The sequence below is a fragment of the Rhamphochromis longiceps genome, linkage group LG22, assembly GCF_057381845.1.
Source record: "Rhamphochromis longiceps isolate RC_006_pf linkage group LG22, R_longiceps_female_GT1.1, whole genome shotgun sequence".
Taxonomy (NCBI): domain Eukaryota; kingdom Metazoa; phylum Chordata; class Actinopteri; order Cichliformes; family Cichlidae; genus Rhamphochromis; species Rhamphochromis longiceps.
In genome coordinates, this window is record NC_140577.1 from 11519033 (window position 1) to 11534869 (window position 15837).

At 44.5% G+C, this 15837-nt stretch overlaps 1 protein-coding gene across 1 annotated transcript; it reads left to right on the top strand.

Moving 5' to 3' along the window:
* The first annotated feature begins 1851 nt into the window (after positions 1–1851).
* Positions 1852–15689, top strand: LOC146643452 (sialidase-1-like). Its single transcript, XM_085396309.1, has 7 exons — positions 1852–2086; positions 2470–2659; positions 3611–3873; positions 6038–6220; positions 6628–6847; positions 13592–13825; positions 14417–15689. Exons 1-6 carry the CDS (start codon positions 2003–2005, stop codon positions 13810–13812), a joined length of 1161 nt encoding a protein of 386 aa, XP_085252435.1. The 5' UTR covers positions 1852–2002; the 3' UTR covers positions 13813–13825; positions 14417–15689.
* Positions 15690–15837: the final 148 nt, after the last annotated feature.

The following is a 15837-nucleotide window of genomic DNA, read 5'->3' on the forward strand; positions in this document are numbered from 1 at the left end:
CATTAACTCATAAGGTCCAAGGACCCCACTGTGGGTCAATATGGATTCACACGTGTGAAGATCTAAATATAATATCCCCAGACCAAGGCGTGCTAAATCACACAGAACAGAGAAAGGTCAGATCTTAACACAGTCCCAAAAGACATAAAAATTTGGACAATAAATCAGACATCTACAGCCACAGCACCCTGTGTATTAGTAATTTTTTCACATTTTACCTTTAAATGTGTCACCAGCTCCCTTAAAAGACAAACAGCACCTTCCACATCCACACAGGAGTGTCATGGCATTCATGTTTTTGGCAGTTTTAATAATTAAAAGTGCAATCAGCAGCTGTTCTGCTGCAGAATATGATAGAATATAAAGAGAGATGTATAATGTGCACTGACACTTAAGTGAGTATGCTAGTTTACTGATTTATATCTTAACCACCAGATTTCCCTCCGCCCCTCCTACTGAAAAACACCTCTAGGCACACACAGTTTTTGAAAATGTTTTGTATCTTTTCAAGAAAAGGTTATATCGCACCAATAAGAGTCCTTCCTCACTGTAAAGGTTTAAAGTTTAAACTTTTTTCTCTGAAAACTGGATTTCCGCATGCAGCTTCCTACTAAGTTGAGTTGAGGTTTGGAGCTTCAGTAAATAGCACAAAAATCATTTTCTGCTCTAACTTTGCTTTTTTGTTTTGTTTTTTGGTCGTGTGTGTGTGTGTGTGTGTGTGTGCGTGTGTGTGTGTGTGTGTGCGTGCATGACAGGCGTCCGTGCTGTTTCTGCCCCCATGTGTATAAAAATGGTAAGTGCATGAAACCTTTTCCATGTTCTTATCTTTTGAATGGACATCTGAAATCGAAGAAAATTAGAATTACATGCTCAAAATTTACACACCAATGACATTTATTCCAAAAATAAAAACAAACAAACAAAAATATGTTTAATACTGTATAGAACGGTGGCTGGGAAGTGCAAATCACATTTACAACATCAACAACAAAATAACATTTCCAAAAACACTTTTACGTAAAAAACAAAAACAAAAAATGACAACAAAATAACATTTAAGAAAACACTTTAATAAGTCCGCAACAAATTAACAAGTCCGCAACAAGTCCGTTTGTTGAAATCCCGTGTTTAGCTGCTGCTTCTTCTTCTGCCGTCAACTTAAAGGCGCTTTACCGCCACCTGCTGGGCTGGAGTGTGGACCATGACGGTTTTAAGGCCTGGATATTTTCTTAAGAAAATCCCCGTGGCATTTAAAAATCTGAACTTCATTATCTCACCCATACTCTTTTGTAAAATCTCTTCAAACATTAACTGAACACTACTTCTGTGAAAAGCCCTTGTTTAGCTGACTACAAATCACTTTTCTGTACTACAAATAATGTAGTAAGCCTAATCGTTGAGTCACTTCCGGTATTTCAGACAATCCATTTCCGTCAAGAGCCACTTGTTAATTTGTTGCGGACTTGTTAAAGTGTTTTCCTAAATGTTAGTTTGTTGTCAATTCTTTTATTTGTTTGTTTATTTTTTTTATGTAAAAGTGCTTTCGGAAACGTTATTTTGTTGTTGATGTTGTACATGTGATTTGCACTTCCCTGCTTCTCTGTAAAACATCTATAATATTAGTTTAACTATGAAACTCTTCCTTTAATTATTAAGGAAGGATGTGCAAGGATGTGTAAAACTGTACAACATGCACAATACAACCTTGAATACGTATTACCTTTTTTAAAAAAAAAGACATGATAAAAGTAACTGCATTATTTGCTTATGTAATGTAAATAACGATATTCTATAATCAGTCGTTAGGATTAAAAATTAAATCAAGTAAAGTTTCCTCTTTTATTTTGATAGGTGCTTTAGTCATGTGACCGTCTTTGTCATATGACTTATTGGGAAGATGTGTTGGTTAAAGAAGTAAGGCAAGATAAAAGAGAGGCTTTCGCGCGATCTTTGCTGTGTGTTTCTGTTCTGAAGAAGAAGAAATCCGAGAAGGAAGTCAAACATGGCAGCATGGCGGCTCTCTGCACTGTGGTTACTACTCTCTGCTTTGGCGTCTTCGTGTGTCCTCACCGTCAACCCTTCCCAGGTACAGTGCCTGTTATTACCTGCTTATTACCGGGTTATAGCAGCATGCTGAAGCCCTGCAGTGTGTGCGGTGGAGCTGGTGACGTGTTAGCTAAGGTTGGTTAGAGTGAAATCGATTCATTAAAGGTTAAATGTTAGGCTTTTTGTTTCTTTTTCTCTAGAACTTGCATGATTTGGGGATTTCTAAGGTATAAATAATTTTTAGGTAAATGTTGCAGTTGAATAAAATAAAATAATTTCCAAAACTCGAAGCACGATCACATGTTTGTGTGTTACATGACACCTAAAGTATGCTGAAGATGCTCTTGGCCAAACTGGTTTTGCCTGTAGATACTTCTCAGTCATCCCTGACTCTTTTTATCTGCCCTCCTCCCTGCTGTTCAGATTGATCCCCTGGTGTTTGAGGAGCAGCTCCTGTGGGTGAGTGGGTCCCAGGGCCAGGTGAATACCTACAGGATCCCGCTGCTCACCTTCACCCCCAAAGGAAGCCTGCTGGCGTTTTCAGAAGCCAGGAAGACTTCTTCTGCTGACCGTGGAGCGAAGTTCATTGCAATGCGGCGCTCCACAGACAAAGGCAAGACTCAGCTGAGTCAAACTAACAGCCTGTATACGTGCATTTGATCACAAGTCAGAGCAACACAGAGGGTCAAAACATGCAAAACTTCACTTTTAAACAAGACTGGGAAGTGGAAGCGCTGGGAAGAAAGGCAGACGTCAAAGCCAAATGCAAAAAATAATAAATAAATAAACAGATAAAGGTGTTAAAACACTTTTGCATCATTTTTGCTACATCTGTAACTTTTGTGCAAATTGTTTAGGTTTTTTTTTCTGGGGGGAAAAATCACGCTGATGATGTAGAAGTCTCAAAAACTAACATAAAAGAGGTATCAAATACAATACACTGGAAATGAGCAATCAGCTAATACCTGTCGTGAGCCATGACAGCATTTATTTTTTACCTCTGCTCAAGAGGTTGTGTTTTTGGTAGCATCATCGCTCTGTCTGTAGACACGATAGCTTAAAACGTTAAGAAGGATTTGTAGAAGAGCAGCACAGTCATGATTCATTTGTCCATCCCCCTGAAAACTCTGAAAACTGTCCCTGTGTTAACCTCATGTGCGATTAAAACAATTACGGTGCAGCGCGATGCAGAGACTCACACACCTGTCTCTGATGTTTGCCCTCTCTGTGGAGACCAGTTCAGTTAAGAGACATGTGCCATTATCATTAGCATCAGTCAGTTTTTGCAGCAGATATTTGGTTTTACAAATATTTTCAAAATTATGTCACACATGTCACAGTTTTAGCCCTGGTTTGTAGAAAAAAACAGCAATACAACAGCTTGATTGCATAAATTCTCGTGATTGAGCCCCAAACATAAAACTGAAATCTTGGTTTTAAAAGGAGAAAATGCACAAAATTAGTGGAAAATATAGACAAAAAAATTCAGAGTTATAACACAACTGTTCCGTGAGTAGAAAGTTAAATTATAAAACGTCAAATTGAACAATTTATCATCTTCCAGGAGCCACCTGGTCCCCGACCAGCTTCATCGTCGATGACGGGATGAAGCCGGACGGCCTGAACTTAGGCTCCGTTGTGGTGGACGAGGAAGTGGGCTCAGTGATTCTGATCTACGACGTGTGCTTCTACCTCGACCACTGCAGCCCACCCAGCATCATGATGGTGGAGAGCCGGGACGACGGCCTCAGCTGGACCCCGCCCAGAAACCTCTCAGTTACGCTCGGGGTGAAGAAGTTCATTCCCGGGCCGGGCCTCGGCCTCCAGGTGAGAGAGAGTCATGTGACACTGAAGTGAGTGAACTTCTCAAGATGTAAAATGATTTCAATGACCTTTAAGCCAGATTCATTTTTATTTAGATCATGTGAATCCTGACAGCTCAGTATTTCCATGAAAGTCATAAAGTAAGATTTTACTGCGTGGCTTTCCACCTCTGTAATTATGTATAATTTTGCACGTGTGTGCAAACTTAGTGCACTGGTTTGGCAGTATGAATCTTTTATTGTCAGTGAAAAGAGTGTTTTTTGTGCATTAGAAGCACCAAGGCCCTTATTGAATCTGCTGATGGATCAGATCGTTAATCTTGATCAGTTTTCTGTGTAGAAGGAGAGCTGTCCTGCACTGCTTTATTATCTCTGTGTAGAAACACTTTCATGTGTGCAAAAGGCTGCATTGCTGTGAATTTAGCAGCTAGCTTTAACAAAAGGAACTGATGAGCCTGGAGGTTAAGTGATGGAACAGTTTGGAGCTGGTTCTCGATTCCTGTCTCTTTTTTTTATCCTGTCCAAATTAAAGAAGTGAGAGCAGAGATCCTCATAGCTTCAAGCTCAGACAGAAAATGGTCAGTATAGCACCTGAAAGTGCAACAGTTTGGCACAACAGGGTTTAAATCCCTCATGGAGAACCAGTTCATTACAAATGAACTTAGTGTTATAAACTGAGCTGCCTGGTTTTGTTTTTGATGCCATATCACAGCCTCTCTCAGGCGCGTTGTTCGTCTTTTCTTGTTGAGGTCAAATGATCCACCATGTGAAAGTGCCGACATGTATTCAGCCTCGGCGTCACAAGCTGAAACTCACCGACCATGTGCACGCCTGACCTCGTGATGCCACGTGTATCATATTCCATACAAGCTATTCTCAGTTTCTGTGACCTCAGCATTGTCATAGACAGATTAATTTTTCCTGAAAATGCAGAATCAGTTACACAAAAATGCCTGATGTTGCAAGAATTGTCACGGTTCTGGTTCATTTTGACCCAGCGTTTTCAGTTCTCTGAGATTTTTGTATAATGTCGAGTTCATTAGTGATTTATTTCCATGGTTCCTAGGTTTTGATCCCTTGCCCCTCGTGTTTCTCTGTGCCCCCTCTGTTCTGTGTTTAGTTTTCTCTGCCCGTGTGTTCCCTCTGTGTAAAGTCCATGTTTCTTGGTCTGTGTCTTCGAATGTGTGAGTTTCCTGTTTTATTCTGAAGGTCTCTGTCTCATATGAGTGTTTTCAGCTTTACGTCTGTGTAAAGTTTATTCCTCCCAGTTTAGATTATCTTTTGTTCCGTTTTGCCATTCTCTCCTTGTGTTTTATTTTGCAATAAACCTCCTTCGTATCTCAGCGAGTGCCTGCTCTTGGGTCCTCATTTATTTCCCCACACAGTTAGCCATGACAAGAATGATGCAAATTTAAACTCATATATGCAAACTAATATTTTTTCTTTAAAAAAAAATACTTTTCTGGTAAAGATTTAATAGTTCACAGGTGATCAACAGGTGTTACTGCTGTTAATGTAAAAAAACAACAACTATATTTGGCGTTTATACGTTTTAAGATATAGTTTGTGGCTTGTTAGTTTTTATTCTAGAAAGGACAGAAGAAAGAAACCAGGAAAGCTATGGGAAAAATTCAAACCTGGGCCTAAGGAATAACCTTATCACATATGGTTTACCTGCTGTACCAGCGCCCAGTTTGAACTCGAGTGCTTTTATTGCTCTAATTCAGAGGGAATAAAAAAAATCTACTTCTTGGCTTACTGCTTTTTTGCTCTACTTAAAATGTAAGTGACCTGTATCTCTAAAGCAGATAGATTTGGAAAAGATTTTGATGACTTTAAACAATTTTCACAGTTAAAGCATAATAAAAAAAGACTTAAAAACTGAAACAAGAACCTAAACAAGGAACAAATACTTGAGGTTGCAGGAGAGCACAAAAACAACAACATGCATAATAAACCCCCCCCCCCCCCCCCCAGATTCATTCAGTCATTACTTTTCAGTTTAAAGCCTCGGTAAACCCAAAAGGTTTGCTTTTTAAATAGAAACCTTTAGGTGTTTAGTGATCTACTCAGATGTAATACTATGCACTGATAAGAATTATAACAGAGGTCACGATGCTGACTCTGATCACCATCTTTCTTCCTGTTTTGTCTGCTCTGGACTACAGAAACGCTTCAATCCTGCAAAGGGGAGGTTGGTGGTTTGCGGTCACGGGACGCTGAACGGCGACGGTGTTTTCTGCATCCTGAGCGACGACCACGGGGAAACCTGGTACAACGGTGCGGCGCTGAAAAGTATCCCCTACAACCACAAGAAGAAACCACAAGACTTTAACCCTGATGAGTGCCAGGTAAGAGGTATCCAGGAAAATGTGTCACTGGGATTAAAAATGTCTTTTTTTGACAATGATCCAACAGACACACAGCTACCACACAGCACAAACAAGTAAACACTATGATGATGTAAAAGAACATATAAAGAATATAAAAAGGTTAAGTTTTAAATTGATTTCAGTGTGACTTTAAGAGAAATCACATTTACCAAAGCAGTATTTTCACATTCCTATAAAACTGGATGAAACTTCCACATAGTTACCTGCTTTGCCAGTTTCAGTTCCTTCTGTAGATTCTATGAACTGGCATCATAGTAAAAGAGAAGTTCATAAAATGTGATATCACTAAAGCTAGGTCTGTGCAGTGACACACACAAGCATTAACACAAGCATTTAGTCTTTTCTCTCCGTCTCTTCTTCTCCAGCCCATTGAGTTGACTGACGGCACCATCGCCATCAACGTGCGGAACCAGAACAGATACCACTGTCAGTGTCGCATTGTGGTGCACAGCTATGATGGAGGGTTGACCCTGCCCTTGGAGGGCCTGATCTTTGACGAGGCACTGGTGGATCCTGTAGTGGCAGCTGGAACTCTGCAAAAAGAGGGCGTGATCTACTTCACCAACCCCTGCAACGAGGAAAAGAGTGAGAAGCGCTAAACTCTAGTAAACAAAGCACTTTAATTCTGTAGAAGCACAGTTTCTAGTTTTGTATGCAGTACTTTTGTTTATTTTAAGTAAAGATATTGTCATGGTCCGGATGAGCACGGGGTTTTTCCACTCCGCTGGGTTCTACCTTCAGGCAGAGACTCCAATCAGCTTCCACACCTGGTTCCAATCAAGTCACCTGCATATAAGACCAGCATTCACAACAGACCTCTGCCAGATCTTCTGCTAACCCATGTCAGTGCTAGGCTGCGAACCCCTTGTGAGAACCCTCAACTACTGCTTTTCCCTCACCGTGTTTTTCTTTGTCATAGGACCCACCTGGCAGTCACGTTTCCCGAACTACTCTCATCTCCGCCTGGACGCTGGTTCTGTCATCTGGTTTCTTCCTCTCCACCATCGGACTACACCTGCCTGCCTCCCTGCCAAGTCCCTCACTCCACGCATATTCTGGATCCTCTCTGGACACTCCTCACCCGGAACCCCCTGGACACCCCTTCCTCGCATGACACTTTAAACCTGCAACGCTGACTGCGTACCTCCATCCAAGCCGCTGCCCCTTTTTTCCATCCGTGAAATCCAGCACCTAGCCATAGCATTCAGTTTCATGTTCACAGTTTGGCCTCACAGTTCACAGTTCATAGCATTTCATAATTCATAGCATTCATAGTCTTCTGTTGTGTAATTTCACTAGACACTTGTAAATAAAGCACTGTGTTCACGCCCGTTTGCCTCCCTCTGTGTCTGCGTTTGAGTCCACACCCACAGCCGGGCCCTCTCGGCCGTAACAGTAAGATCTGGCCACAATATGGACTCAGCAGACGCAGAGCGGACAGCCATTCAGAAACAAGGTGCAATCCTAGGTCACCACGAGCAATCCATTCAATATCTCCTGGCTTCACAGAAAGACCTTGGTGAGGGACAGGCTAAGATCTTTGCTGCCCTAGAGACTCTACAAGCTAACCTCGCTTCCGTGCCGCGTCCTGCCCCCGAACCCTCGCCCCCTGCACAAGACACACAGCCATCCACTTCGTCCCCTGCCTCGGCTTACGCGCTCCAAAGTGGGCCGATTTTTCGCGACGCATCATCCCCGGAGCCCGAACCTTTTTCTGGGGATCCGGGGAGCTGCACGGGGTTCCTACTTCAGTGCGATCTGGTATTTGGCCGCTCACCGCGCACCTTCATTGACAACGCCGCTCGGATTTCCTATTTCATAGGGAAATTACGGGACCGTGCTCTAAAATGGGCGGAAGCATACCTGTCAAGCCATCCCCTGCGAACTTGCTCTTATGATGACTTCCTGGGTGAGTTTAAAAAGACATTCACTCATCCTGTCTCTGAGGGCGGTTCGGCCCGTAAGTTGTTAAAGCTGCGCCAGGGTCGCCGTAGTGTTGCTGATTACCTCATAGATTTTCGAACGGCCGCCGCGGAGACGGGGTGGCCAGATCACGCGTTGCAGGGAATCTTTCTACAGTCCCTGAATGATAACATGAAAGATCAGCTTGCTTCACGGGATGAGCCCGCTACGTTTGAGGAGTTAGTCTCCCTTTCTCTCCGTATTGACATCAGGCTGAGAGAGAGGGAGAATGAAAGGAACTACAAACCCCAACGTCCCCTCCTCCGCCCTCTTCCGTGTTCGTTTACGCCGGCCCCACCCATAATGCAGTCGCCTGTGTCGGCCGCCTCTCCCTCCGTCGTGGACGCGGCGCCGGAACCGATGCAGATCGGCCGCGCTCAGCTGCCGCCGGAGGAGAGAGAGCGTCGCTTTCGTGCACGCGCGTGTTTTTATTGCGGGTCGACAGAACATTTAATCGCAGCATGTCCCAAGAGGGGAAAAGGGCCAGCCCGCCAGTAGATTCGGGGATACGGGTGGGCGGTTCTCATAGTGATGATAAACCCCGTTTGCTTCTCACAGTCAGTTTAGTTATCAACCGTGCCACGCACACCTTTCAGGCCCTGGTCGACTCCGGTTCAGAGCAAAACCTAATCAGTTTTGACCACGCCACACGGTTGGGATTGCACCTTGTGCCTTTAGATCCGCCCATTTCTGCGAAAGCACTTAATAACCAGGTCTTTGCACAAATAACTCACCACACTGAGCCAGTGACTGTAATCACTTCAGGAAATCATAGGGAGGTGCTCACTTTCTTCGCCCTCTCATCGCCTGACACTCCCCTCACATTCGGCTACCCTTGGTTAAAGCTACACAATCCACACTTGGATTGGTCTGGACGGAAGATAATAAGCTGGAGTGTATTCTGCCATGCTAATTGTTTGAGGTCGGCGTGTCCCCCGGGCCCCGAGGAGCCCTATGCGTTGGAAGAAACAACCCCCGATCTCACTGGTGTGCCCATGGAATATCACGATTTCAAAGAGATTTTTAGTAAGAGTAGGGCGCAAGCTTTGCCGCCTCACAGACAATATGACTGTGCCATAGACCTTCTCCCCGGTGCTCCTTTGCCCTCCAGTCGATTATACAACATATCTAAACCAGAACGTGTTGCTATGGAGGAGTACATCAGAGAGTCACTTGCTGCTGGAATAATTCGACCGTCGTCTTCACCTGTTGCTGCCGGATTCTTCTTTGTGGGTAAGAAGGACGGGTCGCTACGACCATGTATTGATTTCCGTGGTCTCAACGACATAACTATAAAGAATAAATACCCATTGCCACTCATCAGTTCTGTGTCAGAGTCCCTGCAAGGCGCCACTATCTTCACTAAGCTGGATCTTCGTAATGCTTATCATTTGGTTCGCATTAGGCAGGGAGATGAGTGGAAGACGGCTTTTAACACGCCACTGGGCCACTTCGAGTACCTGGTCATGCCCTTTGGACTAACGAACGCCCCAGCCGTATTTCAAGCTTTGGTGAATGATGTTCTCAGGGACTTTCTGAACAGATTTGTGTTTGTATATCTGGATGACATACTCATATTTTCCAGATCGCTCCAGGAACATCACGCTCATGTCCGTGCTGTCATCCAGCGCTTATTGGAGAACAAACTGTACATAAAGGCAGAAAAGTGTGAGTTTCATGCATCGTCAGTCTCTTTTCTTGGTTATATCCTGGCAGGGGGGCAACTGAAGACTGATCCAGCAAAGGTCAAGGCAGTCACAGAGTGGCCGGTGCCCACATCCCGTAAGCTTCTCCAGAGATTCCTGGGCTTTGCCAACTTCTACAGGCGATTCGTCAGGAACTACAGTCAGGTAGTTGCACCTCTAACACGCCTCACGTCTACAAAGCACCCATTCACGTGGCCTACCGAAGCCGACAGAGCTTTCAACAAGCTGAAACAACTGTTTACAACAGCTCCCGTGCTAATTCAGCCCGACACCAGCAAGCCCTTCATCGTTGAGGTGGACGCATCAGATGTTGGAGTGGGGGCAGTGTTGTCTCAACATACTGGTCCATCAGCAAAGTTACAACCCTGCGCTTTCTTCTCGCGTCGCTTGTCTCCAGCAGAGAGAAACTACGATATTGGGGACCGTGAGCTGCTTGCTGTGAAACTAGCATTGGAGGAGTGGCGGCACCTGCTGGAGGGGGCTGAGCACCCATTCATAGTCTGGACAGACCATAAAAATTTAACATACCTACGGAATGCAAAGAGACTAAATACACGCCAAGCCCGTTGGTCACTGTTTTTTGCCCGTTTCAACTTTTCTATCTCATATCGCCCAGGTACCCGGAATGTTAAGCCAGATGCTCTCTCCCGCCAGTTCGAAGCTGCCTCAGAGCGGTCAGGGGTGCCCTCCATACTCCCTGCCAGCTGTCGTGTAGGGGCTGTCACATGGGAAGTAGACTCTGTCATTCAGCGGGCTCTGCAAGCAGAACCTGATCCGGGCACCGGTCCAGCTAACAAGCGCTATGTACCCACAGCAGCCCGCACCAAGGTTTTGGAATGGGTTCACACGGCCAAGTTCGCAGGTCACCCGGGCCGAGGTAGGACAGCTATGCTACTGAAGAGACACTTTTGGTGGGAGACGTTGGATAGGGATGTACGTGAATACGTAGCTGCTTGCACGGTTTGTGCTCGTAATAAGTCCAGGAATCACCGTCCTTACGGACTGCTTCACCCACTAACCACCCCACACCGGCCATGGTCACATATTGCGTTGGATTTTGTAACAGGGCTTCCAAACTCTGCAGGAAAGACTACCATACTTACCATAGTTGACAGATTTTCCAAGGCAGCACATTTCATAGCTCTAGATAAATTGCCCACTGCTTCAGAAACGGCTAAACTGTTGGTTGAACATGTTTTCAGACTCCATGGGATCCCTATGGAAATAGTGTCTGACAGGGGTCCCCAGTTTGCTTCTCAGGCCTGGGGAGCCTTTTGTACGGCCCTGGGGGCCAAGCCCTGTTTGAGCTCAGGCTACCATCCACAGACCAATGGCCAAACTGAGCGCCTGAACCAAGAACTCGAGACCACTCTTCGCTGCGTCACTGCCCATAATCCAGCCTCTTGGTCCACATTCTTGCCGTGGGTTGAATATGCGCATAACACACTCACCGCCTCGGCCACAGGTCTTTCACCTTTTGAGGCGTCCTTAGGTTACCAGCCACCTCTGTTCCCCGAGCAAGAAGCTGAGCTTGCGGTGCCTTCTGTCCAGCATCATCTGCAGCGTTGCCGCCGGGCCTGGACGCGGACTCGTGAGGCGCTGTTGCGCGCTGTGTCTCGCCAATGCCACTACGCCAACCAGCGGCGCACGGCGGCTCCTACTTACTCTCCGGGGCAAAAAGTGTGGCTGGCGGCTAAGGATATCCCACTCCAGGGAACCTCCCGCAAGCTGTCTCCGCGCTATATTGGGCCTTTCGTGATTGACAGGCTGATTGGCCCTGCGGCAGTCCGGCTCACATTGCCTGCATCGTTGCGGATCCATCCGGTGTTCCATGTTTCGCAGGTCAAGCCAGTGTTGTCTAGCCCTCTGTGCCCTCCTTCCGACCCCCCTCCTCCCGCCCGGCTCGTCGATGGTCATCCTGCCTTCTCGGTGCGGCGTATCCTGGACGTGCGTCGGTGGGGCAGGGGCCGGCAGTTTCTGGTGGACTGGGTGGGGTACGGGCCTGAGGAGCGTTCGTGGGTGTCTCGGTCTCTGATCTTGGACCCGGCGCTTGTTTCTGATTTTTTCAGGTCTCGTCGCGTGTCCGGGTCTGCTCGGTCGCCGGGGGGCGATCGTTGAGGAGGGGGTACTGTCATGGTCCGGATGAGCACGGGGTTTTTCCACTCCGCTGGGTTCTACCTTCAGGCAGAGACTCCAATCAGCTTCCACACCTGGTTCCAATCAAGTCACCTGCATATAAGACCAGCATTCACAACAGACCTCTGCCAGATCTTCTGCTAACCCATGTCAGTGCTAGGCTGCGAACCCCTTGTGAGAACCCTCAACTACTGCTTTTCCCTCACCGTGTTTTTCTTTGTCATAGGACCCACCTGGCAGTCACGTTTCCCGAACTACTCTCATCTCCGCCTGGACGCTGGTTCTGTCATCTGGTTTCTTCCTCTCCACCATCGGACTACACCTGCCTGCCTCCCTGCCAAGTCCCTCACTCCACGCATATTCTGGATCCTCTCTGGACACTCCTCACCCGGAACCCCCTGGACACCCCTTCCTCGCATGACACTTTAAACCTGCAACGCTGACTGCGTACCTCCATCCAAGCCGCTGCCCCTTTTTTCCATCCGTGAAATCCAGCACCTAGCCATAGCATTCAGTTTCATGTTCACAGTTTGGCCTCACAGTTCACAGTTCATAGCATTTCATAATTCATAGCATTCATAGTCTTCTGTTGTGTAATTTCACTAGACACTTGTAAATAAAGCACTGTGTTCACGCCCGTTTGCCTCCCTCTGTGTCTGCGTTTGAGTCCACACCCACAGCCGGGCCCTCTCGGCCGTAACAGATATAGTTACACTGATCTCTCCTCATACGAAATGTTCAGCTTTCACACAGTTTTTTTATACTCTTGTCTCTGTATGATGTCAAAGAGAGCAGTTAGCTCAAAGGACAGAAAGGGAGGTAAAATGTCTTGTTTCTAATAGTAGATGAACTGAAGGGCTGCACAAAGGCCCAAATAAAATAAAGAACGATTGTTTTGATGAGTAATTCTCTTCCAGAGTTTAATAATCAAAATATGGAGCCGATAATGAGGATAAGTCCTCTTCCAGTGAACATACACTGTTCAAAAACACTAATGGAGCACAATCTTGAAGAATGTCAGAAGACTCATTTTGTAGTGCTCTGGCAGTTGCACAAAGGAGCAGAGACTACGTCCCTGCCTAGCTCCTCATGTAACCTCCCCTGTCTCCTGGTATCTCCTCCACACTCTTGAGACTGTACTGGGTGGCACAGCAAACCTTCTTGTGGCACATATGGATGTGTCACTGAACTATCTGTGCAACCAGAGTACCAATAGTGAGAAGGACACTAACACAGAGCAACACTACAGAAAAATCAGAAAGGATGGATAAGGCGAGAGCAATGGTCTTTGCAAAAGTACTCCCTTTTTTGGTAGTTTGTCTCCTCGTTGCCTCTCATGTTGTCACTTTAATTTGCACCAAAGCAGCCGAAATAGATTCACAATGGTTTATGCTCTCTAAGTGGAGAGATTGAGATACGATGATCGAGGATTCCCTTAATGCTTTTTTTAATTGAACTGAAAACTCTCTAAGATTTATGTTATAAAGTTGGGTGATCGAGTAAATAACCTCATAATCTCCCTCAGGAGTGAACCTAACCTTGAAATGGTCGCTGACAAACGGCAAATCTTGGGAGAAGGAAGCCATGCAGATATGGGCGGGACCGAGCGGCTATTCCTGCATCACTTCACTGGACAGCGGTTCTGCAGAGGACCGCAAGTACATCTTTGTCATCTACGAGAAAGGCCACAATCAGTATTTCGAGACTGTCTCGTTCGCCAAGATCCACCTGTATAGTGGCCATTAAAGCAGACGAGAAGGTAGGTAGAAAATGTCAGAAAATATTATTAAATCCTTTACTTAAACATCCAAAAGTTCATGAAGTACATCTAATGTGTCCTTGCACTTAGATAAGAAAAGCACGTACATGGCTATTTGCACAAAAATAAATATAACCTTTTAAAATGTTCCAGTGAAATCAGAGAGCGCACTTCGAGTATTTAAAGTTCAGTGTGAAGTTAAAATGGCCTGTGACCTGTTGTTGTAATTACTGTGTTTAAATGTAATCAAAGAGCAGAGGTAAGCAGGCAGCGTTTGCAAGAGAACCCTCGAAATAAACATAAATGTTGCTCTCTTCTGTTAACTGAGGAGGACCGTGCGACTTTTCATGTAAGATGCACTGTGCAAAAATTAGTAAGAGAAGAAAATTACGCTTGATACATGGCAGCACGCTGCGATGATCAAAATCAAGACGCTTCGGGTGGCAGAAGAAGCATCCATTTAAACTATATCACCCCAACACGCAGAGACAAAGTTGTCGATGAGAAGCCGGGTTTACGTCTGTTCATTTGTTGTCTTATGCAGAACAGTGTGAACTGTCTAACAATATTTACACCTGTTTTCTTTCTCAGATTGAAACACTGCAAGAAAACTAAGAGGGTTTTTTAATCCATCGAATTTCTCAGGAACGCAAAGAGACTTTAAAAACGAATTTTATGATGTCAAAAAAATGGAGAGACAAGGATCTGCACAATGAATGTCACGCTATTTTTGATTAAAAATCTTTTTTTAAATTTTTTTTTCTATCCTTTACATTTTCCAAAGCTGATGTATGTCACAGCTCTTATGTGTGTTTTGGTAAATAGCTGCAGAGCCACAATATTCTGACAGACTCCTGACCTCACACAGGAATGATGAAGCAAGAGATGCTGAAAAAACTACCACCCTTTCTTTTCTGAGCTACCTTTCTGATATATCATTGAAATGACGGTAAAACTGACACAGTCATAGACATCTGGCTTTAACCAGGCCACGACGCATGCACAGTGTTGCCAAAATCTAGAGCTGCATAGAGACGAAGTGAAAATGCAGTTAAAAGTCCACAATTTATGCGCACCTTCACATTTTTCAAAGCTGCGGGCCAAATGGAGTCTGTGCCAGTCTGATTCTAGCCCCCGGACCTTATCTTTGACACCCCTGGTGTAGTCACATAAGTGAACTTCTTAAATATACAAGATGCCTCAAATTCTGAAATCAGTTCTCCTCTTAGAAAACTGATGTAAAATATTAAATTCAGGTACTTGTGTGATCGAATGTGTGAAAAAAACAAGGTGCTTAATGTAACCAAAGGAATTATATTTAGATTTTTATAGAAAATGCTCCTTTTTTTTTTTTACCTGTGGGTTTTAAATGTCCAGCTGAGTCCATTAGATCTGCTGTAATAATAATAATAGTTTCCTTGTGTACTGTAATTGCATTAAGCAACACTTTTCTAGTCTTACTGACCACTCTGAGCACTTTAAAATACAAGTCGGGTACATTAAATGTGCGGTAGCTGATTTTCTTCCTTGTAATGAAATTGTTCTTGTTTCTGTTTCTATGATGGAAAATGTCACTTTATGTTTTTCTCTGAGTGCCTGTTTGATATAAATATGGCTCTAATGTAGGAAAGAATTTCCTTTTTTCACAGTTTTAAATTGTAAAATGTTTATTACTTTTATTTTCCAACATACTTCTGTTTTTATTGTTTATTCAGGGATTTAGTTGGGATGTGAAAACACGGGGAGGATCTTTACTAATCAGCTGTACGGCAAATCAACAAATAAACTGTTTCATGAAGTTGTACATGTGAAGTTGGATTTTTTAAATATTATTTTAAATAAAATCTTCTTTTTACTTTCTGCATTTTTCTGCATCATTTTTGCAAAGTGAGTTTTTAATCTGAGTGGTTTACATTTACCTGTGTGTGTTTGTGTGTGAATGACGTAATAAAACTGTGTTTGTATGTAAGGAGAATATGTTGTCGTTTTAGTTATCTATTGTAAATGTCCAG

Coding starts and splice junctions, on each gene's coding strand:
- LOC146643452 (XM_085396309.1), top strand. CDS start 2,003: ATGGCAGCATGGCGGCTCTCTGCACTGTGGTTACTACTCTCTGCTTTG. Junction 3,874..6,037: donor GGCCGGGCCTCGGCCTCCAG/GTGAGAGAGAGT, acceptor TCTGGACTACAG/AAACGCTTCAATCCTGCAAA. Junction 6,848..13,591: donor CCCCTGCAACGAGGAAAAGA/GTGAGAAGCGCT, acceptor AATCTCCCTCAG/GAGTGAACCTAACCTTGAAA.